This window comes from Canis lupus, chromosome 7 (assembly GCF_003254725.2).
Source record: "Canis lupus dingo isolate Sandy chromosome 7, ASM325472v2, whole genome shotgun sequence".
NCBI lineage: Eukaryota > Metazoa > Chordata > Mammalia > Carnivora > Canidae > Canis > Canis lupus.
The window spans coordinates 4,809,777-4,835,743 of NC_064249.1; the positions used below are offsets into that span (position 1 = coordinate 4,809,777).

General features: G+C 34.5%; 1 protein-coding gene across 7 annotated transcripts in view; it reads left to right on the forward strand.

Annotated features, from left to right (window-relative positions):
• Nucleotides 1-25,967, forward strand: part of DENND1B (DENN domain containing 1B) — a 259,555-nt gene that overhangs the window by 124,706 nt on the left and 108,882 nt on the right. For 4 of the 7 annotated variants that reach the window (XM_049112037.1, XM_049112039.1, XM_049112041.1 and 1 more), the window contains 3 exons: nucleotides 360-440; nucleotides 4,987-5,040; nucleotides 7,361-7,471. In XM_049112037.1, coding sequence (XP_048967994.1) covers nucleotides 360-440; nucleotides 4,987-5,040; nucleotides 7,361-7,471 — 246 coding nt within the window. Of the gene's footprint in view, nucleotides 1-359; nucleotides 441-3,705; nucleotides 3,766-4,986; nucleotides 5,041-7,360; nucleotides 7,472-25,967 lie in introns of all 7 variants that reach the window. The other 3 variants (XM_049112036.1, XM_049112038.1, XM_025429719.3) reach the window with 1 other exon arrangement.

Here is a 25,967-nt window from a genome sequence, read left to right on the forward strand (position 1 = left end):
TTGTTATTTTTATTCAATCCCATTGCTCTTGGATTTAATGATTTAGGTGATTTTCTCTGTAGATAGCATCGGTGTATTTTATAATAATAGTTTTGCCAAATATAGATTTATATTAAATAGAAACACTGCTATTTTACTTTCTGGTAAAGTAATAAAGTAATAAAAATATTTGATTATCTTTTCCATACTTATTAAATTTCAATATTTCTATTTCAGTTTTTTGAAATGTGCTTGTGGTAAGCAGTTGTGTGAAACATGTCTAATATCAAAAGGCACAGTGCATGATTTATCAGGTAGTTTTAATTATATTGCTCTGTATCTAATTCATTTATAAAATGTACTTTTTAATTTTACTCTAGGAAGATGATTTGAATGAAACTCTCAAATCGCTCTATAGCCACCCAGTACCAAAGGCAAACACTCCTGTCAGTTTGAGTGTGGTAAGTATTAGCTATTAATTGATTTTTTAGTCATAGAACATTCTCATTTAAGAACACATGCACCATCAAGAGATTCTTCTACCAGGGAAGCTTTAGTGCCAGTAATAACAGCACTACATGATATTGGAACTTTTTGCCATGCTTTAACTATCATAACATATAGTAGATGTGAATTTTTGGAGTTCTTAAATCACAGATTTTTTTTTTTATTATATGCTAGAAGTAGCCACACCTGTGAGAATATTTTACGAGGAACACTGACTTTCAGGTGAAATCTATCCATAATAAGGAAATACACATACACATGTGTGCGCGCGCACACACAATACTTCTCATAAAATGAAAACAGTATATAAAAAAAGAATTGAGGGTATAGCATATAACTAATCATATGATAAAAATTCTGCGTACAAAGTTTCTTCTTCTTTCCCCATTCTGCAATCAATCTTCAAGTATAAACACCAACCAATGAAAATATGATTGATATTTATCAAACAAGCCTGTTGTGGTATAGATTATTTACCACTGAAACTTCACTAAGCACACTAGTATTTTGGGAGATTTTGTAAATATTCAAAGTTAATGATCACAAATGTGGATATTTTCATTAATATTCAGTATACCAAATGAAATGTTAGCATTTATTTATATTCATTTTAGTTCTTCCAACAGAATGATAAACGGTGCCACTCATAAGAAAGAAAATGTATAGGATGATGTAAGAGAAATTGAAAGAAAAAGTAAATTGAAGTATATGTAATCGTATTCATAGGTCTTTACTTTTTTGCACAACAAAGAAATTATTAGTTTCATTATATTCTTTGGTAATAACTTTCTTTTTGCGTAATTTTTCCTGCAGTTTTACTCAATAATAGCATTCTCTGACTTTATTCTTTTTTTCTCTGTCAGCAACCTAGTTCAGATGCTTAGCACTTTAAATAGTTCTTACTCTAGAGTTTCTCTTTCTAGTCCTTTCTATAAAAGCCTGTCAGATTAAACTTCCTTAAACTATATAAAGTTTCTTGCTGAAACCTAAAAGCTCCCATTTTCTATAGATTTTGTCCAAACTTTCCACCAGGCTTTCATGAACACACACTAGTTAGCCTCAGTCTACCTTTTCATTTTTGTTTCACTTTTTTTTTTCTTCCTAAATTGATTTCCTACTCTGGTCACATTGTTCTGTTCGTCTTCTTGAATGAACATTGTGCTTTTTCACTTGTACACCTTACTTTTTTACTAAAGCCTCTTTGTAGAATATCCATCTGTAGTCTAGAACTAGCTCACTTCCCACCTTTGTGAAACTTTCCTGTATGGTTAACAGCGTATTCTTTTTCCCTGTGATCTCCGCACCTTTATGTCTACACCCTCTTTTGTTGCACACTACCAAAGAGGAAATATTTAGTAGTCATTTGGAGATTGTAGACTGGAAAGCTAAGGATAACCTAGAATTTTTAACGCAGATGTAGTAGTCATCAGCAGAAATAATTGTAGGAATACTTGAGCTATTTAAAGGAATACAGAGAGAGTAAAGCAGAGGCCAACATCTCATTGTCCAAATGGATTGTATAGAAGAAAAAAGCAGATTGTATGAAAGAATTAGAGGAAGGAACAGTTAAGGAGAAACTCAGATTTGTAGGTCATTGAAGCCAAAGAAGTGCAAGGTTTACGATTAGTGGGAATGAAATAGGCCAAGGGAAAATATCAAGAACAAAGAAAGGCTCTGGATTATCAAAAATAAATGTCATTCTTTGAAGGAGTTGTATTTATAAAATGATTCTAACACTTTGTTAAAAGGTGAAGGAAATATACGTGCTAAAATAATAGAGGTAGCTATTGTAGAGCATTAATGAGAGATGTAAAAAATGCATGCTGGCTTTAAATTGGAGTATCATTTGTTCTGGAGTAAATAAATATCTTACAAAAATACTGTTCAAAAATACTGGCTATTGAGGGGGCACCCGAGTGGCTCAGATGGATAAGCATCTGTCTTTGGCTCAGGTAATGATGCCAGGGTCCTGGGATCGAGCCCCATGTTGGGCTCTCTGCTCAGTGGGGAGTCTCCTCCCTCGCCCTCTGCCCCTCCCTTCTACTCATGCTTTTCTCTGTCTCTCAAATGAATAAGATATTTTTTTAAAATGCTGGCTATTGAAACAATTCATCTTTATTAGTAAGGATTGTAAATAAAAAAAGTATTAGACCTCTTAATATCTAAGAATAGGGAATACTGGTTTAAGTCACAGTCACTAAGTGTGTGATGTTAAGCCAAAAAGTTAGTATCTTTTGATGATTCTTTTTCTTCATTTGAGAAATTGAGTGAGTCTATTTTTGAGAAAGTTGTTTGGGGAATTACATGAAATGATATATCTAGATATACCATGAAAAGCTATCCTAATATCAGTTGTTAGTGAATTGAAGTTTTATCATATGGAGAAGATATTTTGTACTGTAGCTGAAATAATCTTGTTTAGTGAATTTGAGTGTGTTCTATTCCATGTATGACAGTTATTTCTATAATTTAAGCCTTCTTATAAGCTTTTGAGTCAATAACTATGGTAGCTTTCAAATTTTGTATTCCTTTTCTCAAAACAGTATCTAAAGAATTGGCAGATTCAGCTGATGGATAAAATATTGTCTTAGATTCAACTAAAGTCCATTTAGTAATTTCATTGGATTCAACAGCGGTTTACTATAGTGCTGAGCCCAGTGCTGTGCTGTTCATGAGTGGCAGAGCTGGAATTAAAAGCACTTGTCTTCAGCTTCTCATAGAGGTTTTAGTTTTATGATGCCCAGTTAAGATTGATTGTCCTGGGAATTTTTGTTCTTCCATAAAGTAGAAAGAAAATTTTGTTTGCACAGTTTGTGATAGAAAAATGTAAGAAGCCTTGGGAAGTTACTATACTTCCTTATAATTTCATATTTCACGAATGCTGTAACACATGAATTTTTCAAGGCTTGACATTGCAACCACAAGAATATCACAGAGATTGCATAAAAAGTTAGTATTTAATGTAAATGTTTATTTTGAAATTCTATTTCAAAATTATTAATATCCACAGCATTTTCTACTCTCTGTTGAGAATGAAAATACTTTCTTTGAGATTTTTCTAGCATAAAATTGGCAAAACAGCATTTAACATAGCATTTATAATTAATGGTACTTTCAGTGAATAATGTGGCTACATGGGTTTGTTTCAGATACACAGCAAATTCTGTAAACTTCCCCCATGAAAGTAAAATATTCATTTTTTCTCTCATATATTATAAGAACCAAGAGATATATATTGCCAGTGAGCAAGTTCTGAAAGATCAGCCCTTCCTAGTACCGGTGAGTTAAAAGGACATTGGCTTCTAAAAATCACTATTAAATTGAGAAAATAATTACTTCTTTCACTGTGTTTTTCAGATTCACTCCAGTCCTTTAGGAAATGGCTAATTTGACTCTTTTAAGAAAATTAATCATTCAGAGTATATTTTCTGTTTATACTATCTTTTAGAGCATAGTTTTATGAAATACAGTACTATTAAAAAACCCCTCCAAATAAAGCAGTTAATAGAGACCAAATCTATGCATATTTCTTCATTGTCAGTAGTAGTAATGTGAAAGTGCTTCACAGCAAGAGATTTCTGTCACATTTTTTTGTCACAAGGTCTCAAGAGACCTTGTGATTTATCTCATATTGTTTTTCTACCCTGGAAAATTATGCATTATGACTGTGCTAACTAGCCTGTTCTGACTAGTTAGGTGTGCCCAATATTGGCTAGAATGTTTCTTTTCCGGTCTTTAATTATGACAGTATTAAATATGTCCTTATGTGATTAAGATAGTAAAATAATTTTGGAGATTAATATGAACAGAAAATAAAACAATTCTGGTGATTTAGTTGTGCTGATTCTGGGTGGTAAAATTTGGGAACATTATAGGGGAACACGAAGACATACACAATATGCTTTTTATATAAATAGATCTATGAACTGTTGTGTTGCTTTGAATGTTATAGGAGCTAATTACTGTTTGTTTAGTGGGTGTATGAGAGTCAACTTTTGAGATCATGTTTTTAAAAAACTTTTAAATATTTAAAAATTATGGCCTATTTCTGCTTTCTAAATAATATAGTAGCTGATATGTACCAGAGAACTTTGTTGTGACTTACCCTAGAAACTGAGGAATCTTAATAGATCTTGAGATATTCTTGGGAAAGCAAACTTCATTATTTACCAGTATCCCTCAATGTGTTCGTATGTACATACATACCTTTCAGTAATATACTTTTTTGTCTTAATAATTATTTTCCAGGATTCTTATTTCAGTTTTAAAATTAAATATTTTTAACTAACACTTAACTGTGTTTGTATGTGAAAGTTATTGTTCAATATATAAACCTGCTGTCTTATTTAAGAATCTCTCAAATTCCACAAATCCTGAATGTTAATCCTTGGTACTTATTAATTTAATTGATATATCTTTTCATATTTTTTTCTTAAATTATATGTAATATGACCAAATTTTCATTCTGCTTTTCTTATGTGATTTATTTCTTTTTGTTAGCATTCCTACTTCATTGCTCCAGATGTTACTGGACTCCCAACAATTCCTGAGAGTGTAAGTTTCTGTTTTCTATATTTTTTTTATGCTACTCATATTATGAATTTTATTTATTTTGGTCTCAGTGTCTGAAGATTTCTGTTTAGAGAAATAGAATACATTTTAATTATCTGTTTTGTTAGAAATACGAAATAGGAGTAATGGTGTTATCTCTTTTTCTTTTTGATGTGTCTCCTACTTTACTTCCTTCTTAATGTCTGGTTGTAGGTAAGGAAAATTGCATGAGAAAAACTGTTTCTACCACTTGAAGTTGTTCAGTTGGATCATAGATATTTATATGCATATATGATATACATATATATATATGTATCATATATATATATATATGATATATTAGGTCCTGAGTTCTCCTAGATAAGTTAGAGGAAATATCTCAGATGGACTCTACTTGGTGGGGGGATGAATACTGGCAATGGGAAATATTTTCACATACTTAGTTACTTTAGTGAACTGACTGTAGCATTTTAGATTACTTATATAATTCTGTGAAAATCTTAATGTCCTGTACTTGATTTCTTGATTTTAATTGAAGTGATATATATTTTGTAGGGCTTGAGGGGTACTATAAGAAATTATAAAAATTTCTAAAGTTTGCATTTTATTTAGAGTCCTAATTGTAGCCATGCTAGAAATAGTTTCAGTGTTTTAATCAGTATTATAAGTTAATATTCTGTAGAAAAATTTACATGGAAAGTGAAAGTGATAAATAGGCTTTTGGTTGCTGTGTAAAAAAGGAAATTTTCTCTTATGCAATCTATTTCAACTTCCCTTGTAAAGATACAATGAATTAGTAAAAATAATTCAATAAAAAGTGAAAGAAACATCAATAGGAAATTTCTATAAGAAACATCAATCCTAAATTTCTAGAAATACTTATTATTTTTTCAGAACTCTAATGTTCTTTCAGAATGTTTTCAAACTTACTAAGTCTTTAATTTCCAAAAGTACATGTGTTATGAGTGAATGAAGCCTGGGGAAACAATTGTAAGTTTTCCAATATTAAACCAAGGCTGTCAGTGGTATTTTTAGTACAGATGAGTCCAGATAACTCCTATGAAAAGAGTAGATGAAGCAGTTTTTAATGTTGGCCTGAAATAGACTATCAGCACAGCATTCTGTGTTGAGAAATATTTTTCGATCTAGAAATTATTTTTCTTTGAAATTGCAGGGAAAATACTAAGGTTGAATGCCATTAATCTTAGATATGAAGAGTTGAATTGGAAAGTGAGGTAGACTTCAGATACAGAAAACAGCAAATCAGTTTCTCCCTACTAAATTCAACATCATTCACTGATATTGCAGGTTCTGTGTCCTGCTGTTACGTTTGTCCTGGTAAAATTTCTCCCTTCTGGAAATCAAAGAAACGATTGGATTTCTTGTTTTCTTGCCCAACTAAAAGTTTTCACCTCCTAGGTCATAGTCTACTTGATATTACACTTTTTAGTTTATTATCACATCTTATTCAATCTCTTTATTATTTTATAATTTTCTGGTTTGCTTGAGTTTGAGTACAGAAAGTTAAAAATAAGTTAAGGAGAAGTTCTAAAAGTCCAAGTTATGTAGCTTATCCCAATTTTGTTCTTATGTGGGGAAAATAAGGCAATGTTAAATCAAGGAAGTTAATTAGCCTACCACCAAAATTTATTTGGTTATAGGAGCATAGATTAGATCTGACATCTGATATAAACAAGGGATTTTCCTTAATAAAGGACAAGGATCTGCTTTATAAATTCATCTCATCCTTTGGGTGCCTTGTACATAGTACATACTGTCAGACAGTAATGTTCCTGACTGAATGATCGGCAAACATAAAAAGACTCAAATGTAATTTTTGGAACAGCTGTTCTCAAAGTTCAGTGTATGTGTGTGTGTGTATAAATATATTACTGATATATGTATGTATGTATGATATATATATATATATATATATATATATATATATATATATATATATCAGTAATACATTATTTTTAAAAACAGATACTTGGAGCCATACTCTGAAGATTACAATTCAGCAGGGCTATAGTTGGGGCCCAAGAAAACAGTTTATAAATACTTGGGGAGGGACAGTGGAAAATGTGTGATTCTCTGATTATCCTCCATGAAACATGTTCCTGGGGTAGGATTATGTTTCAAATAATAATAGAGTGTTATGTGCTTCATGTGGCAGCAGAATAGTATTACATTTAATTATTTTAATGAATATTTTTAATAATAGCATCCTTTGAACTTTAAGACTTGTTGGTAAATGTATAAAATATTTTCCTTCATAATCACCATGAGCTCTAACTTACACATTTACTTTTCACTTGTACAGAGAAATCTTACAGAATATTTTGTTGCTGTGGATGTGAATAATATGCTGCAACTGTATGCCAGCATGTTACATGAGAGGCGCATCATTATTACCTCTAGCAAATTAAGCACTGTAAGTACTTCACACTTCTCCTTTTAAGTAGAATGTATTGAGCATTTCACAAAAAGACCTATGAACCTCTGCAGACTTAGAAATGTTCTATGTGTACTTATGAGACAATATCTACATACTTTTTTGATATATGGTTTTAATCTGGCTCTTGAAGTACAAAAGTCTGATTTATAGAAGGCCTTCTCAGATGCATTAAGTCAGGTTAATTATTTTTTCTTATCAGGAGATGAGAGTTTTTTTTTTTCTTTTTAACTCTCCAGAGTTCATTTTAGTGCCTTCTACCATATAAAGAATTCTTAAGAGCTATTATGAGATCTTTATTATTCACTTGTGGCTTTTTCCATTGGAGCTACTTGAAAGAAATCAAGGGGCCATAATAATAGCTGCTATCCTAACCTGGTAATAGGTAGATTCATCTTTGTTGCCAAGTAGTGGTTTGGGAGTAGCTTCTATAATAGTTCTGATTTGGAGGAGCTCTTCAGGCTGATAATAACTTAAAAGTCAAAGTAGCATTCTTTTTTTAAATCACAGGTTTTATGCTACTCATTGAAATATTCTTTTAGAAGGTCTTCATTACTGTAGTAAAGGCAATGAGAATAGGAGTTTTCTTGGGTTATAGAAAAATATTCAAAAGTATTTTGCTAGTTTTCCTAACTTTTTTCTATTGTAAGCATTAAAATTTTAATATTTTTGACTTAAAAGTTTTAATATAAACAAACAGTTTTTAGTAATATACAAGGTATTTATTAAAAGTGTAATGTTGCATGAATTTGCTTCCTTACAAATTTGGTTATCGATAAGAATAAGATAATATATATATTTTTTTGTTCTCCCATAGTAGAAATGAAAACCTCATTCTGTGAAGTTTTAGAATGTTAGCAGCAGTTTCAGGAGTTCTCTAGGATATCTGTTTAGTCTTTAACAATGAGAAGCATATTTTTTAGACAGGATAAATGGCCACCCTGGGATCAAATAGCTAATTAGAGAGAGAGGTAATGTGAAACTGAGTGTCATAATTCTAATTTTGGGTTATTTCCATTACTCTACATTTGAAAAAATGAAATTTTGAGATTTTGAATTATAATATATCCCCACTTATCCAAAAAGATTGAAATAATATATTTTATGTATTGAAAAACACATTATATGCATTTAAAGGAGTAAGAAATGGAGAAATGGTGTAGTATAATCAGAGAATAAGCACAAGTCAGTGACACAGATAATTTGCATTTTCTTAAAATGATATTGAGAAATTTAATCTGAGTCATTTGGTGCTATATATATTTTTTTTCTGCTATTTTTAATTTACCATTGAAGTAAAACCATTTTTCTCCTCATTCTCTTCCTCATTTTTTAAACATGTTTTTTCAAGATTATAAGTAATATTTCTATATGGGTATTGTCCTGAATATTAAAAAAGATTGTATAAACTGTCTTGGACACCTAGGAACTAATTCTTATCATGAAATCTGCTATATGCGAGGCACTTTCTAGGCACTAAGGATTCAGCAGTAAGCAAAGTCCAAACACTCTTGGAGTTTATATTGAACTGATGAAACAAAAAAAGAAATTAATGAAATAGCTGTTATGTCTTTTGATGGTGAGTGCCAAGGGAAAAGTGATAAAGTAAATGTGTATGCAGGATGAAAGGTGAGGGGCAGGTCTAAATTTATATAGAGTGGTCATGGAAAGCTGCATAAAGTGCAGGAGTGAGCTATGGAAATGAATTATAAGCTTCCCTATTTGCAAAAACATTTGAAATAAATCTGAGTATATGACTATTGTAAAATATTGGTGTTCTCTTTATTGCAATTTATAAACACCTCTTAAGAGCTGGGTAACCTCTCTTTGACTCAGTTTCTTCCCAGGTAAACTGGGAAAATGGGAGTAATATAGTCTTAATCTCATAGGGTTGTTGTAGATATTAAGGAGATCTCTTTATAGCTATATAAATATATATATTTACATATACACATGTATAATATACATATGATGTGCTTAGAATTGTATCTGCATAGCATTCAATGATGATTCAATGATTATTAGCTATAATTTTATAATAGACTAGATCTGCAGTTTAGAGTAAAAATTAACATGCCTACCCGTAACTTTATTTGAGTTAAATAGTAATATTATTATTATTATTTAATAATATTATTTTAATAAAGGCTTGGTGTTATTCAGGGAGTCGTTTCTTTGGTTGAGGTAAACTTCTGCCAATTATTTATGGCAATTCATGAAAACTGGATGGTGATGTCACCTCTAAGTTACCAGCTTTTTTTGGTTCATTCCCTGGGATGGTAGGACTGATAAAAAAAAACATAATTCAAGCTTGCTTTCATGATCTTCTTGCCCTTCTTATGTGGGGAAAGCTGTTTTACTTGAATCTTATCTTGCAAAATTCAAGATACAGGTATAGATATAGATATATATCTTGTGTGTGTATATACATCTACATATATACACACACACACATATATATATCGGCTGTAAATTCCATGCATAGTAACATTTAAGGTCAAAGACTAGGACTATGGCATAAATTAGAAATAAGCTATTTTTAGGAAGAATTTAGTGAAATCTCTGAACTAACCAAGGAAGGAATAGTTAGTTGTTAATGGACTGACTTGCTTTTAAGCTTTTTACATTCTTATTTTATATATCATGAAGACTATATTGTATTTAGTATTAATACAAGAAATTTTACCCATTTTTCATGTTTTAGATCTACAGTCAAAATTTTAACTATTAGAAGAACATACGCAACTTAAAGTATCTTTACATTTATAATTTTATTATGGTTTTAGGAATTTTGTGTGAGTTACTCTTCGACACATATTTTATTCAAATCATATTAGTCAACCTTATAGCTTCCTGGCTGTTTTAGTGATGATACACTGGTAGCAATCACATTGCTTAAAGGTCCCTTTCCTTAGGTATTGTATAATTTGTGATTTATAGAGATAAACTTTAAAATAAAAAAATAATTTTGAGATATGTTAGCATAACTATGGAGAATAGTGGTATGTTTTTAAATTTAAAAAGTTTTAAATTTTAAATTATGAATTTCTGTCCATATAAAAGTGTGGTGTTTTAAAATTTGTTTTCAAATCTTTATTTAAATTCCAGTTAGTTAACATACAGTGTAATACTAGTTTCAGGTGTAGAATTTTGTTTTTATTTATTTACTTATTTTTAATAAACTAATTTTTTATTGATGTTCAATTTACCAACATACAGAATAACACCCAGTGCTCATCCCGTCAAGTGTCCCCCTCAGTGCCCATCACCCACTCACCCCCACCCCCCGCCCTCCTCCCCTTCCACCACCCCTAGTTCGTTTCCCAGAGTTAGGAGTCTTTATGTTCTGTCTCCCTTTCTGATATTTCCCACGCACTTCTTCTCCCTTCCCTTATATTCCCTTTCACTATTATTTATATTCCCCAAATGAATGAGAACATACACTGTTTGTCCTTCTCCGATTGACTTACTTCACTCAGCATAATACCCTCCAGTCAGGTGTAGAATTTTGTGATTCATCACTTACATACAACTCGGTGCTCATCACAAGTGTGCTGCTTAATGCCCATCACCTATTTATCTCATCCCCATGGCCACTAAAGTATGGCATTTTGTTAGGACCCATTATTACATTTTTCTGTATTTAAGTTTAATCAGTTGGGACATAAACAGTTCAGTGTTTTTTCTGTTGATACATTACCAAGTTTACACAGAAGGGTTCCTGGTAATCCTGAACAAGAATACTGATTTTATACATGCTGTAGGCAGGCCCTAGATGTTTAAGCCCCAAGTGAATCTCTGGTAGACTCGCAGAACATCATGCCAAAGTCTCATGTATTCAAAGCAAAGGAATAAATCATGATATTACAAGAGTGTATCAGTTGACTTATTGCTGTTTTGTGACCAGAGGTAGAGAAGATTGCTGTTTAAAGTCATGTCATTGGTTCTCAAATCAGTCAGGCATGAAGTCTTGTCATATGCCTCTATAATTGTACCTCACCAGACTTTCTTTAACTAGTCAGCTGGGGCTGTGCATTTTGTCTCAAACACCCGGCTGGCCAGCGTCTGACAGGAGCTTTCTCATCATCCTGTCAGTAATATGTTAACTAGAGTGTATCTTTGTGGCCTGTAGAAGCAGGTGGAAGAGATGCTTCTCTTTAAAGCAGATGTCTAAATGTTAGCTACTATTTTGACCAATATTTAGCTGGTAAATATCACCCTCTTAAAGTCTATAAGCACATTAGTTACAGAGATTGGATTGTATAGTGCATGTTCTTTCTGGAATATTTAGAGCAAGCAATATGCTATGAGTGCTGGAATTGTGTTAATAAACTGTAATTTCTTCCTTTGTTATAGTTGCCCCCAGGCATTTAAGCATATGCTTTTCTCTCCTTCTCTCATTAAATCCATCAAGGGCATATGCAAAAAGAAATCTTCTGGTCTCTGGAAAATCAGCTATTAAAATGTAGATTTTATAGGTTTAGACTGAAGGGGAATCCGGAGGATTTTAACCCCTCCATCTGGATTTTACATATTCTTGATTTGTCTCTTAATGGTACCACCTGTATCAGCATTTAATCTGAAACCTGAAGCACAGAGAATCTTGCTAGAGATTAAGAATTGAACAGTTGGTGAGAGAACAAAGATTACCCAGGTCTACTTGTAGTTAAGACTATTGAAATGTGTTTTTCCCCTTGTGTTTTTAAAGCTGCAGCAGCATGGTGCAGTTAAAAATTGTTATCAAGACCTTTCAGGGACAGATAGTCTAGGAACAATTTTTAGATTTTTAAAAATTCTTCCCAAAGCCCATAGCAACCAATTATGTCAGCTGAAACTGTAGATAAGAATTCTACTTACGAGTGTATTATTTGACACGTATACCGCTCTTCTGAACACTGTATTTTCATTCAGTGCTAAATGAATGTGACTGGAGTGTGGAAGTTGGCCTGTTGTGGTCATCCTCTAATGCTCTGTTAAAAGATACATGTGCAGATCAGTTAGAGGAAACTTCTTTTTTTTTTTAATTGTTATTTATTTATGGTAGTCACACACAGAGAGAGAGAGAGGCAGAGACACAGGCAGAGGGAGAAGCAGGCTCCATGCACCGGGAGCCCGATGTGGGATTCGATCCCGGGTCTCCAGGATCGCGCCCTGGGCCAAAGGCAGGCGCTAAACCGCTGTATCACCCAGAGATCCCCAGTTAGAGGAAACTTCTAAGACAGGAAAAGTGGAGGTGCTTGTATCTTCCAAGTCTTGTGACGATTGGTGTTCTATTCTTCACGGAAACAAGCATATATTTCTGCTTTATGGTTTAGTCTATTTGTCCTCTAAAATTAAACTATTGACTTTTAATTTAAAAATCAGTTTTTAACATAATAATTATGTTGGGACACCTGGGTGGCTTAGCTTTGACTCAGGGCGTGGTCCTAGTCCTGGGATCAGGATCTAGTCCCACATCGGGCTTCCTGTGGGGAGGGAGTCTGCTTCTCCCTCTGCCTGCCTCTCTGTGTCTCTCTGCCTCTCTCTCTGTGAATAAATAAATAAAATTAAAAAAATAAAAAAATATATCAATTATGTCATTATCTAAGGGGCATATTGTCCATCACTAGGTTCTGTGAATTTTGTTCCTACAAGTACTCAGATCTCCACACAAACAACCTTGGAAGATTTTGGTTTACTGCAGTGTTTCCTATCTGGAATGACTGAATTTTGTGCTGTTCATGATTCTCAATCTTAAATATAGGACAAATTAGGGATCCCTGGGTGGTGCAGCAGTTTGGCGCCTGCCTTTGGCCCAGGGTGCGATCCTGGAGACCCGGGATTGAATCCCACGTCGGGCTCCCGGTGCATGGAGCCTGCTTCTCCCTCTGCCTGTGTCTCTGCCTCTCTCTCTCTCTCTCTCTCTGTGTGACTATCATAAATAAATAAAAATTTAAAAAAAATTAAATATAGGACAAATTATATATGTCTTGTTTCTGTTTTCTTAGTACAACTATTGAGAACAGTTGGTTTGTTTTTAAATGTACCTTTTATCTTTATATGTTTTTGCACAGTACATTGTGTTTTGCAGTTAGGCACGTTTTTCTCTTCTGATGAAATTTCTTAAGTTATATCCTCTTATCCTGCTATGGGGCTGATTTGGGGATTGGCCCCTCTGTCTCATCTTCCTCCACCACCCAAGTTCTGTAGATATTATCTTCTCCGTCTTTTTTTTTTCTTTGACATCCTTTCCCCATTCCACCTGCCCATTGTCTTAGTTCTGGCAGTTGTCACTTCCCACAAATGCTATTTTCAGATCATCTATCCTGAATGTTGACATTTTCTCCATTTACATAAAATGATGGTGATGATGAGAAAGAGTAATTACAGCCCAGAATTATGTAGTGTATACTATGACCTAGCTGCTCCTTAATTTAATCATCACTTACTATAAACTCAGGGAAGATTTGATTCAGTCACTACAGTAAACCTAACCTCTTAGGGTAGTGCTGATACATAGTAGGTTTCTAGCAATAATTTTTTGAGTAAGTGCCTGAAACTGCACTTTTTGGATCTTCACATGTATTTTGAGTGCTCCCATCTTCATCCCTCTGAATGTTTTTCGAAATCTGGTTTGCTCTTTAGAGGCCTAATTTCTAACTTCTGTTGCTTTTATCCCTGAACTGCTGTAGTACTTAACACTGCTTAGTCTCAAGTTAGAGTTATTAGTGAATTTGTTGAACTCTTGTATTAGATATTTATCTCTTTAAAGGTTAGAACCTGGTGTGTGTGTATGTGTGTGTATGTGTGTGTGTCTGCACGTACACATGTATTTAAAAAAACAAATTTAGTTTTTAAAATTGTGCACAACAGATGAAGTTTTTAAAATTTAATTAATTATGTAATGGGAAGTACCATCTGATACTGAAAATGCCAGAGTAGAAATTTGTCTTTTTAAAAGTAAAAATGTGTCTGATTGTCCCTGTGACAACTTGGCTATTTAAATCATAGTAATGGGAAGCCTGGGTGACTCAATGGTTGAGCATCTACCTTTGGCTCAAACCATCATTCTGGGTCTGGGGATCGAATCTCATATCTGGCTCCCTCTGAGGAGCCTGCTTCTCCTTCTGTGTCTCTTCCTCTCTTTGTGTCTCTCATGAATAAATAAAATCTTTTAAAATAAATAAATAATAATAAAAATTTCATAAATTCTGAAGTTTATAAGTTAGAGGCTAATTTCCCTGTAGGTTTTATCTCTTAAAAAAAGATTTGTGTTTAGCCATTTTCTGCTAGATAATTTTAATTCTTTTTTTTAAAGGTTTTATTTATTCATGAGAAACACACACACACACCACACACACACACACACACACACACACACACAGGCAGAGACACAGGCAGAGGGAGAAGCAGGCTCCATGCAGGGAGCCCAACATGGGACTCGATCCCGGGTCTCCAGGATCATGCCCTGGGCTGAAAGTGGTGCTAAACCGCTGAGCCAACCCGGGCTGCCCAAGAATTTTAATTTTTAAAAAAGTCTGTGTCAAAACTGTAATTCCTTAGGGAAGACTTATGTAATATATCTTGAACTCTTTTCAGCTTTATTGATTTCTGTTGCTATGTTGACTCTTGTTCAGTCTGTGCAGGAACTTGGTTTGTTATCTCTTGGCCTTCCGATAGTCCTAGGTAGTAAACATACTGCTTTCTCCCTATAAAGATGTTTATTTGTTCATTCAGTGAACTATTTCTTATTTATGGAGTACCTAATTCATGTCAGGCAGTGTCCTACAGGTAGGGTAAGGAGGTCACAACATCTGTATCAGTCTGAGTCCAATCGGGTGAGAGAAAGTACACAGTAATTTGATTAAGGAATGTTTAACATAAAGAATTTAAAGCTAAGGCAAGGGACTAGAGTAGCAAGGGCTGGGCTAGCAAGCAGCGAAGAGAGCACTACAGAATCCAGGCATAGCAGATGTAAAGCAGCTACTACCTTTAGGGCTGAGTTGAGTATACAAGGAAGGAGCCTCACTGGGGCCTGAGATCTAGACCCTCTTGAAGAAGGCAGAACCATGACTCTTAGATAGCAGAGAAGTTGTTGTGGTGCTCTACTGGTAGAATTTGTTGGAAACCTGCCTTTGGATGGCAGGCAAAGTTTTCAAAGTTTCTGGAAAGCTAATGTAGGGGTGCTGAGTAATCTGTTCACAGAGAGATACCTCACTGCCAAAAACATTGCTGTGAGCCCACCTGAGGGGAAGCTGGTTGTCTCAGTGGAGTCACTGCCCTGAGAAAACCAACAGAGGGTTGGATGGTGCCAAGGGAAGCTGCTGGCTGCTTGGTGCGGCTGACAGTTGTATACTGCAATAACCATAGGCAGGCGCTTCCCACGTTATAGGAGGCAAGTTCTGGAAAGGCTGCAAGCAAGCACTGCAAGAGCCAGGAGCACTCCTGCAAGAGAACTGCCCATGGTGGGAAGTGCTGGGAGAAACCTTTGGCTCCTATAATTTGTTGGAGTCGAGGGCCCCAGGAGCTGCCTCTTACACAGCGGCCTGCCTGTCTGTGCTACAGGACCTGGAGCCTGAGGAAAGTATGCCCTTGACAAGCCACCAGCTTTGCAGGAGCCTGCTGAGTCAGTACATTGGAACCAGGAACCAAAACCCTTGCTTCCTGAAATGTCTCTTCAGTGTCCTCTCCTGACAAAGCTTAGCATGATGCCAGCTGTTAAAGGGAGTAAATATCCAAAGGGCACAGATCCATTTCCATAGATCAGACAGTAAGGGGTAAATTAGGCAATTATTCATAATTGGTATAATCCACCCCTTTGGATACTCAGCTTTCATTTATACCCTTCTAAACATATTTGTACTTCTGTACAACAACAAATCTATATGTTGAGCTATTAAGATATAGCTATCCTTTTTGCAAATGTAGACATTTCCCAAAAGCAGTCCCAAGAGTCATTATAATCATCTCTTCAAATTTAATTGCAATCACGTTTAAATTTCTGTTAATTAGTAATGACTTATATATAAAATAAAAAGTAGAGAGAAGAAAAATGGTTAGCAGATGAAAATGAACACATGCATATGAAAGGAAAATAAAAACATATGCAAAGCTACCACACCCCTTTGTTTCTATAACTAATCATGAAATGATTCAGATATTATTCTTCCTTGTTTCATTACCCATTCCATGTTTTCCTCAACTGCAGCCAGAACCTCAGCTAACTGGGTTCTTTACCTGGGATAATAACATGAATTTTCATTCCAAAAGACCTGAATCCTCAATAGTTCTGCTTTTTTTTTTTTTTTTTGAATGATTGCTATAGTTTTCCATTAACTTTTACCAAGAGGTAGCCCAGAGAACCTCTTAGTTCCAGACATAGTCCTTTTTGTCTCTTGTGTGGAAGCAAACCAGTTTCCTTTTGGTTAATGAGATCAATCACTCCAGCCAGTAGAATAACCCCAATTTTTAGACTGTTGGTTCAGTGGCATAAGGAGACTGAAATGGCCAGATGGCGATATTATCTTCCAATTCACGTGGATGCATTTCTTTATTGGGAGGTAAGATCTCCAAACCAGAAGAGTTCTAAACTAATGAGACTAGAAATAGAACTTATGCAAGTGGGTTATTAAGACTAATAATTAAAGGGCCACTCCCACTTCCCCCTGTTGGTTCCTAGTCCCATGTATTCTGGCTATGGGAGAAACAACACTGTAAAATGCTTTCTGATGTATTTAGATTATCCTTCATCATGTAAAATAGAACCCCACCCTTTATAAGAGTATAATAATACCAACTGGCACTGCGACTGAGTCTTCAGTAAGCTATTCTACTTTTCAATTAGGCCAGTTGCTATTGGGTTATAAGTATGGCTGAGACTAGTTAACTTAATGGGCACAGGCCCCTAACTCTACTTACTTTGCTGTTAAATGAATGCCTTGATGAGTGAGGTTCAGTTCTGTACAGAATACCATGCTGATGGATATGTTATTCTATGAACCTAATGATTTTGGTTACTGGCAGAAGCATTATAGCCAGAGAAGACCTTATCCAGATCATTTATTCCAATAAGAATGGACTTCGGCACCTCCTTGGTGGAAGAGTTCCAGTGTAATTAACCTGCCACCAGGAAGCTAGCTGACTGCCGTGGGGAGATATCTCACCAGAAGCATTCTGCTACAAAACCACCTGAAGAAGCTACCAAACAAGTATTATGGCTGGGTGTTACTGGCCACTGTATACTGCAAGAGCCAAGTCCTGGAGAAGCACAGGCCCTGGAGGAGTCTGCCTGAGAGCAGCCTGGAACCAGGAAGCAGAAACCCTTTCCTTCTGCTGTGTATCTCCAATGGCCTGCACTGACAAAGTTCTGACTTTCCTTCTGCTGATATTAGGCTGTCTGGTAATAGAAAAAACATCAGGGGCACAGATCCATTATTACAGATAGGTAGCAGAGAGTGGATTTGGAGCAAGTGGGGAATATGTGAAGGGCACAGCTTCTATGAATCAGATATTTTATTTTGATTTCCTACTGTATTATGGAAAGAATAGAAAAGAAAGGCCTTTAATTGCAAGGAAATAGTTAACATAGGTAAAGTTTTCCAAAGACCAAGTATAACGGTATTGATAGATTCATTTGTGCATCGACACATATTATTATTTGCCAAGTATTATGTACTGAGAATTTCAAAGTTACTAATTAGAATCATAAATATAAATCAAAAGATAAATCATATTATGTCAGTGAATCAAGGCCAGTCAATGTGGTAAGAACTCTAATAGAGGATATGGAAGAGAGAGAGTGCTAGATTAGAGAGTTGACTTCAGGATGACACTGGTTCTTAAAAGGTGTTTATGTCTTATGTAGGAAAAGTTTACTTGTTTAACATATTTGTGTGTTTGTGTGAAGAGAGAGAAAATTCGTGCTACATAGTGTAGTTGGAGAGGTAAGCGGTAGCCAGATTGTGCGGAAACCTGTCTGCTAAATTAAGGGGCTTGGATTTTATCCAACAGATTGTGGGGAGGCAAATGAGGTACATAATATGACCAATTTTGTTTTGGAGGAAGGTAACATTGGTGGCATTATCAAAGAAAAAAGGGGTAGGGAAATTCCTTCTAATAGGAGTCTAGTTAAAGGGCTGTGCAGTCAGAAAAACAGGGAATGACTCGCTCCTGTATTAGGAAAGTGGCCATAAAAGGATGATGAAGTTGGTTTTAGAAACATTTCTAAGGAAACTTCTGTTGGATATAGAGTCTGTTTGAAAGTAGGTAAGGAAGAAGGAGAAAGAAGTGTAGAATGACACACAAAGGACCAGTCTTCACCAGGTATTTATTTAGTTGCTATATAATGGCATGGGCTTGGTGTCATTTAATTACCAGTGAAATATAACTTAATAAGTATATATGTCCATATAAATATTCACATGCAAGTAGATGCTTATACATATGTTTGTAGACAGATGCATATATTTAAATATATTTGATAAGCATGCTAAATATACATGTATGTATGTTTTGTGTATATGGGAATATTATATACAATTTTAATATTAGAATATGCAATATATGTGTATAATCACTCCTATTTAATGATATATGCTTTACAAATTAAAAGTTTTTGAATTCCATGTATAAAGATTTAGAGCTTACCTTGTGATTCCTTTGCAATTGTGATGGTCTCTTTTCCAATTGCTAATGGTTTGCAACCAGTTTTATTTTGCTTCTGGTGAGGGATGTTTTATATTCTGATTTTCAGAAATACCTAATAGTTTATTTTTTTTTAAACATTTTTTAAAAAATTTATTTATTTACGATAGTCACACTCAGAGAGAGAGAGAGGCAGAGACACAGGCAGAGAGAGAAGCAGGCTCCATGCACCGGGAGCCCGACGTGGGATTCGATCCTGGGTCTCCAGGATCGCGCCCTGAGCCAAAGGCAGGCGCCAAACCGCTGCGCCACCCAGGGATCCCACCTAATAATTTAAAAGTAGCATCAGCTAATTGGATTTATTTATTGGTTATTCAAATTATTACCCTACCCCAAGGTACAGTAGCGGTGCAATTATATTAGTAATACCTTCTAAATTAGAGATTTGTGTTTTAGTCCTAACTACTTAACCAAAAAATTAGATGATGTCATATTAGACATTTTTATCCTGAAGTTTCTTAACTAAAAAATGAAAGAATTGAACAAGAATGATTTCTAAAGTCCTTTCTAACTGTTGTATACAGTGATTCTTTAATTGTATTGTTTATTTCTTAAATAATTGGCTAACTTATGTAGTCTTTATATAATTCACATGAACGTCTTAGCACATAATCCTTTAGAATTCAGTATCTACAGGTTTTTGAGGAGAGAAGATAAATATATTGAATCAGTTTTGTAGATTAGACTGTTAAACTTCAGTGGAAAGGTAGGTGGTCCTTTTCCAGAAACAGCAAAACTGCTATTGAATCAATTTTGAGAAGTAGAAAGTAGGAAATTTAGTAATAGGGAAAGGTCATGTAGGGGAAGAAATTTATTTAAAGCCAATGGCATTTATGTGTAATGTGACAGCAATAGAGAGCCAAAGAGTTGAGGAGAGTTAGTATGACACTAATGTGGTTTATAGAGGGTGGCTAAAGACAGATTCCCTAAGGGCAGAGATTTTTGTCTCTTTTGTTCATTTCTATATCCCCAGTACCAATAATAATGCCTAGCACATGTTCAGTGTCCCACTTACTAGTTGTGTGATCTTGGGCAATTTGTTTAACTTTGCCTCAGTTTTTCCTCTATAAAATCATTAAAAAAAAATGAATACCAAAAGAAGTAAGCGAGCAAGAAAAATTTAGAGTCATTTGGCTAGGAAAAGCTAATAAGCCGGTGATCAAATGTGAGATGATTAGAATTTTCCAAAGGACTTGTGTATGATGGAAAGAGGTTAGGTTAGATTGATTTTTTAGCAATTAAGTGGCAGAATTTGCCATCCTAATAGGATGAAGAAAAAATGAATATAAAATAATATTTTAGTATAAAAAAGCATTAAAATGTACAAATACTGTCTTTTTATTGCATAAAATTGCTATTTTTGCAAATATTTTCTTACAACTGTCACTTGATTTAAATTTTAGAATTTTGCTCAAGAATTTTTTTTTGAAGATTTATTTATTTGAGAGAGAGAAAGAAAAATGTGAGTGGGGGAGGGGCAGAGGCCTAGAGAGAAAAAATCCTCAAGCAGACTCCCTGCTAAGCATGGAACCTGGAGGGGTGGAGTAGGGTGGGGTTTCAAAAAATAAGACATATTATTTTGGATTTTTTTTAAAAAAATCTTGACAGGGAAATAAAATGATCCTTAGGCTTATAAGGTACAGAACTACTGGAACACAGCCAGGAAATGAAGGTCTAAGTCAGCAGTGAAGAGCAGGTTCTCCAGAGTTGCCATGTACTGCTGGTTTATTTGGTAAGATCTGCTGGAGCCTCTCTATGCAGTTCTTATACCATGGGGTTAATATTCTGGTCCCATCAGTCTCACATCGCACTAAGTACCTGGTCAAGATCATGATAAAACATTGGGTTGATCCCAAAACCTAATAAGATCATGACCTGAACTGAGATTAAGAGTCAGACACTTAACCGATTGAGCTACCCAGGTGCCCCTCAAATAAGATTATTTTATAGTCAGGATAGCTTTGTAGTTTTCAGATATCCTACTGCTACTCTTTTTGGTTTAAACTTTTAAATGGGAATGTAAATTAAACATGTTTAAACAGATGGTTTCTTTATGCTTTCCACTAATTTTTTTCATTCCGTGAGGAATTTATCACATTCCCATCTGCAGCAATTTATTCTGTATACCTATAGTTATTTATAGTGCATAAATTTCTGAATTAAATATTGATTCAGTTAAAAATCAAATGAAGTCTCTAATCTTTATTTCTTGTTTTTTTGTGCATGAATACATTCTTAGGGGACATAAGTTTGCCCCTCAATAATTCATATAGAACTTCAACTGAAGCTAATAGAACTTATCCATAAGAATGAGGCAAGTCTGACTATGAGATACATGAGTGGTATTGTGTCCATATGAGAGCTCTACTTGTAGAGTGCATTGAATTGGAATTGTGCTGCTTTCATTGTGGAATCACACTGGATGGGTTGTTTATCTGTGGTATCCTTGGGAATTTGATAATGTGATTCTCCCCCCCCCCCAAAATGCATGTCTATTTAATTGCTTAAAACATTGCTTAGTTTTATTAGTAGCTGATTTCCTTTAACAGATATAGCTTTACTTTAGGAAAAGGGGATGAATGTGATTTTTATGTCACAAAGGGAAAGAACTTTAGTTTGGCTTCCAACAAAATATTCTTGCAGATGCAAACTGAGATAATAACTGGTAGAATTTTTTTTTATCACTTATCTTTTTAACATCTGAGAGAATCTGTTGTATTGGTTTCCTGCTGAATTTGCCCACTGTGATGCCTGAGGAAAGGTTTGTAAATTGGTTCTCTGTCACAAACCCCAGCTTTTTCTTATAAAGGTCAGTTGTTCTTGTTTGTTGACTGTAAAGGCTCATTCTGCACCATACAATTAAGATAGAATATTTTCAACTGATAGATATTATTCAGAGTTTCCATAATGATGGGAATTTTGAATGCTTGTATATCAAAAGGCAGTTTAAGATAATGGTGATTGGGGGACGCTTGGGTGGCTCAGCAGTTGAGCATCTGCCTTTGGCTCAGGTCATGAGCCTGGGGTTCCGGGATCGAGTTCCACATCCCACAGGGAGCCTGCTTCTCCCTCTGCCTATGTCTCTGCCTCTTTCTGTGTCTTTCATGAATGAATGAGTGAATGAATGAATGAATAAATGCTTTTAAAATAATGGCTATTGTACTCAGGAGCCTGCTTAGGTTGGTATGCTGGCTTTGCCACATACTTGGTGTATGATCTTGGGCCATTGGCTTAACCCTGCTGCAGTGTTCTGATCTGTAAAATGGGAATAATGATGATGGAATCTATTTCATAAGGTTGTTGTGAAGATTAAATTTGAGTACATCAAGTACTCAGAATAGTGCCTGGCAAATAATAAGCATTATTATCAGTGATAGTATCTCCATTAGACCTTGTGGCCTGGGACTAGAAGTTCCGAGAGCCTTTATTCAATGACTAAGTTCACTATTGTCAAGTTTCTCCCCCTGATTTTATAGGCCTCATCAGTTCTTTCCTCTTCACATGGTTTCCATATATACTTATTTTATAATTATAGTGCACAGGAGATAAATGTTCCCAGTGATTTTATTGTGCATTAGTCAGTATTCTGGGATGGTATCAAGTCAATATATTGAATATGCCTTGTGAAATCATATGTGCATTTAAATATTCACTTGTTATTTACCAAAGATGATAAGGATTTTTTTCTTAGATCTTTATTTGGGAAATTTGTTTTTCTCTGAAAATGATAGCCTTATTGTATATTATTCCTTATCTATTATTCCTTTAGTTTCCAGGGTATAATGGCTGAGTTATGTTCTGACTCAAATACTGAAACATCTTCCCCCACCCTCCTTGCTTTCATGAAGAACAGCTGTGGTATTAAAGAAACTGCTGACAGAATATTTAGAAAAACATGTATAGAGTTCTAGTCCCATCATGAACCAGACGTAGAGTCTTGGGTAATGCTAGTCCAAAGACATATGATTGTCATTTCCCTCTATGCTTAAAGAATCAATATATCATAAATAGCCTACAAAAGATTCTTCTCACTGGGCTTAAAAATTGATCTCATTTCTTTATAGTACTTTATTATGCAAATCAGACTTCCAACATACATAGTTTATTTTCCTTAATTTGCATAGGTGTTAGAATGTTCTAGGTAACTTGTTGTGACAGTTAGCTTTCTTCAGAGATATGGACAAATTTCATGAAGAGTAAGACTTCAGAGCCTCTGCCACGTCCTGGAAGGCCCTCCAGTTCTGACCCCACTTGCCCTTACCTCTCTGACCTTGCCTCCCGCTGCTATCCCGCTTATTCCAATCTAATCATGCAGACCTCCTTACTTTGTGAAGATGGCTAGCATGTTCCCATCTCAGGACTTTTGAATGTATTGTTTCATCTGCCTGGAATGTTCTTCTCCCCAAAGCCAGAAGAATGCTCTCTTGTATCAATTGGGTCTCAGTTCAAATGTCACCGCATCAGTTTGTCCCTAACCCCCCCTGTCTAAAACTCCCCATCTGTCACTTTCTACCCGCTTACCTGCTCTAGGTTTGCTCTTAGAACTTACCCCTAACCCACATCATGTATATTTGTTTCTTGTTTGCGTTTCCACTAATATGTAAGTTCCATGAATACAAGGACTTTGTTCTATTCAGTACTTTGTCCCTGTGGCTTGGTAGAGATTTATGATAACACATAGCAAGCACTCAAGAATTTTGATGAATTAAGCAAAGTAACTTATGCTATTTCCAATTGCTCAGTTACTTCATGTGCTTTAAAGGTTTTAAAGATGATCTTTAGATATACTTTGAAAGTGGGTCTGCTTTGTAGTCTAGCTCTGTTAACCACCTATATGGAAAAAATCATTACCTATTACTAAGAATGTAAAATGTTAGAATTGATCTGATCTGAGACTAGAGAATACTGCATCTCTCAGAAACAAAGCTTACAGATCATCTAGCATTTACTTCTTATTTTAAAGATTAGGAAACAGATCTGGTTATATTTGTACATGTACCAGCTGTAGCTTCTTAGTGGCAGAGCCCTAATTTTGTATACTTCGTTCTTACTGTTTTATACAGCTCATGTATAACTGTGTTTAATTTGCTAGTAAATCTATTTTTCCTTAGTTGTGTTTTTTTCATTTACTGCTTTACTAACTCCTCCACAAAGTTTATGCTATAATAGTGTTTTCTCTAGTTTTCAATCTCGTAGCTATTACATCCTGCTAGGGGAGTGTGGGCGATCTTTGGTCTTCTCCTGCCTCCTTTGGAAATCTCCACTTGCCTGTCTTGCAGTTAACAGAATCAATATTTCCAAAAACAAATTCCTTGTAGTTCCACCTGAGCCTGACACTTTTTGCTATGTTACTTTAAATAATTCATTCTAGTTGCTTAGGCCAGAAACTGTGGTTGGGAGGGGTTGTATTTTTACCTTTCCCAGTCACCTATCCTCTAAATCCAAAAAGTTGCCAAATCTTGTAGAACTTCTTTCTTTCCTGGCAGACCTTGATTAGCAGAAATGACCCTTTGCTGCATGCTGGCTGTTGCAGGTGTTTTTTAACTCTCAGTCTATCGTCACGTAAAGGAATCAACCTCTGTGAAGCCAGTGAGATTCATCAGATGATATTGTTCCTTCTTAGTGAATAATTCATAACTTCACTTTTGGATGACCATTAAGGGCATAGGGAAAATATCTATAAAGCAATTAATAGAGTGCTTTGGATTCAAGGTGTACCCAATAAAATAAATTGCCTTTATTATAATTCCTCATTTTTAGAATGTAGTTTTATTTTTGTTACAGTTATTTTCTTAACAATGTAAAAGGAACACTTTCCTTTTTTTTTTTTTTAAGATTTTAAATGAGCTGTTTTAAAAACCATCTGTGTGCAAATGGAGAAACTGAGTAAAGGAGCTACCTTTCAAAGCTATATAAAGGCTTTTAGTCATTGGGTTACACTGAAGAAATAGAAAGAGTTAATATGGCTTTAAAGATGCCTAATTTACAACCAGGGAGTACCTGAGAGCTCTCAGAGAATTTGACTGAGTTAGATCAACCCTATTTCATCTCCCTCTATGAAGGTTCAAATAAGAAAAATAAATCCAGCATCTGTAATTGTTAAGTGAAAGTATTTGAATGCCTCCTAGTGGTATATTGTATGCTTTAATTATGGAAGTTTTTTAAAAAATCATGTTTTGAAGGAATACTGTAGATAAACTATTAAAACTTATAAGTGCAAAATACTAAAATCCTTTAATGATGAAATCCTAAGTAGAAACAAAATGCATTGTTTGCCATATAAAATTAATTAAGTCTAACTTGAAAAAATACATATGATGAATATACTTTTAATAAAAATTTATATATTTTTAGTTCAGATTAGATTCCTTTAATTTTTTTTAGGGGAACTATGTTACACTTAAATATAGACAAATGTTTTTGTTAAGATTGAATTTTTTTTATACACTTACTCTTTTAAGTTAATTTGATTACTGTAAGTTTTATTTTCTTTGTATAATAGGAATAATGGTTTACAGAAAGTCTGTGGTTCATTTTCAGATAGTTTTATTTTTGAATTCTGATTTTCAAGTTGAATAAAATGATTTAATTAGTAAGCTTGAAATGCTGACTGTAGCAAGACTTTAAAATCAGGAATGCTGACTAAATTATTGCTTTAAACATTAAAAAATGATTAACACAGAAATATAATTTAAGATGTGAAGAAAAGTCCCATGGAAAGAATTCTGGTGAGGGTCAGTAGGAAGGAGGGGGAAAAAAGTGATATCCCTTTGTTAAGCATTAAACAATATTT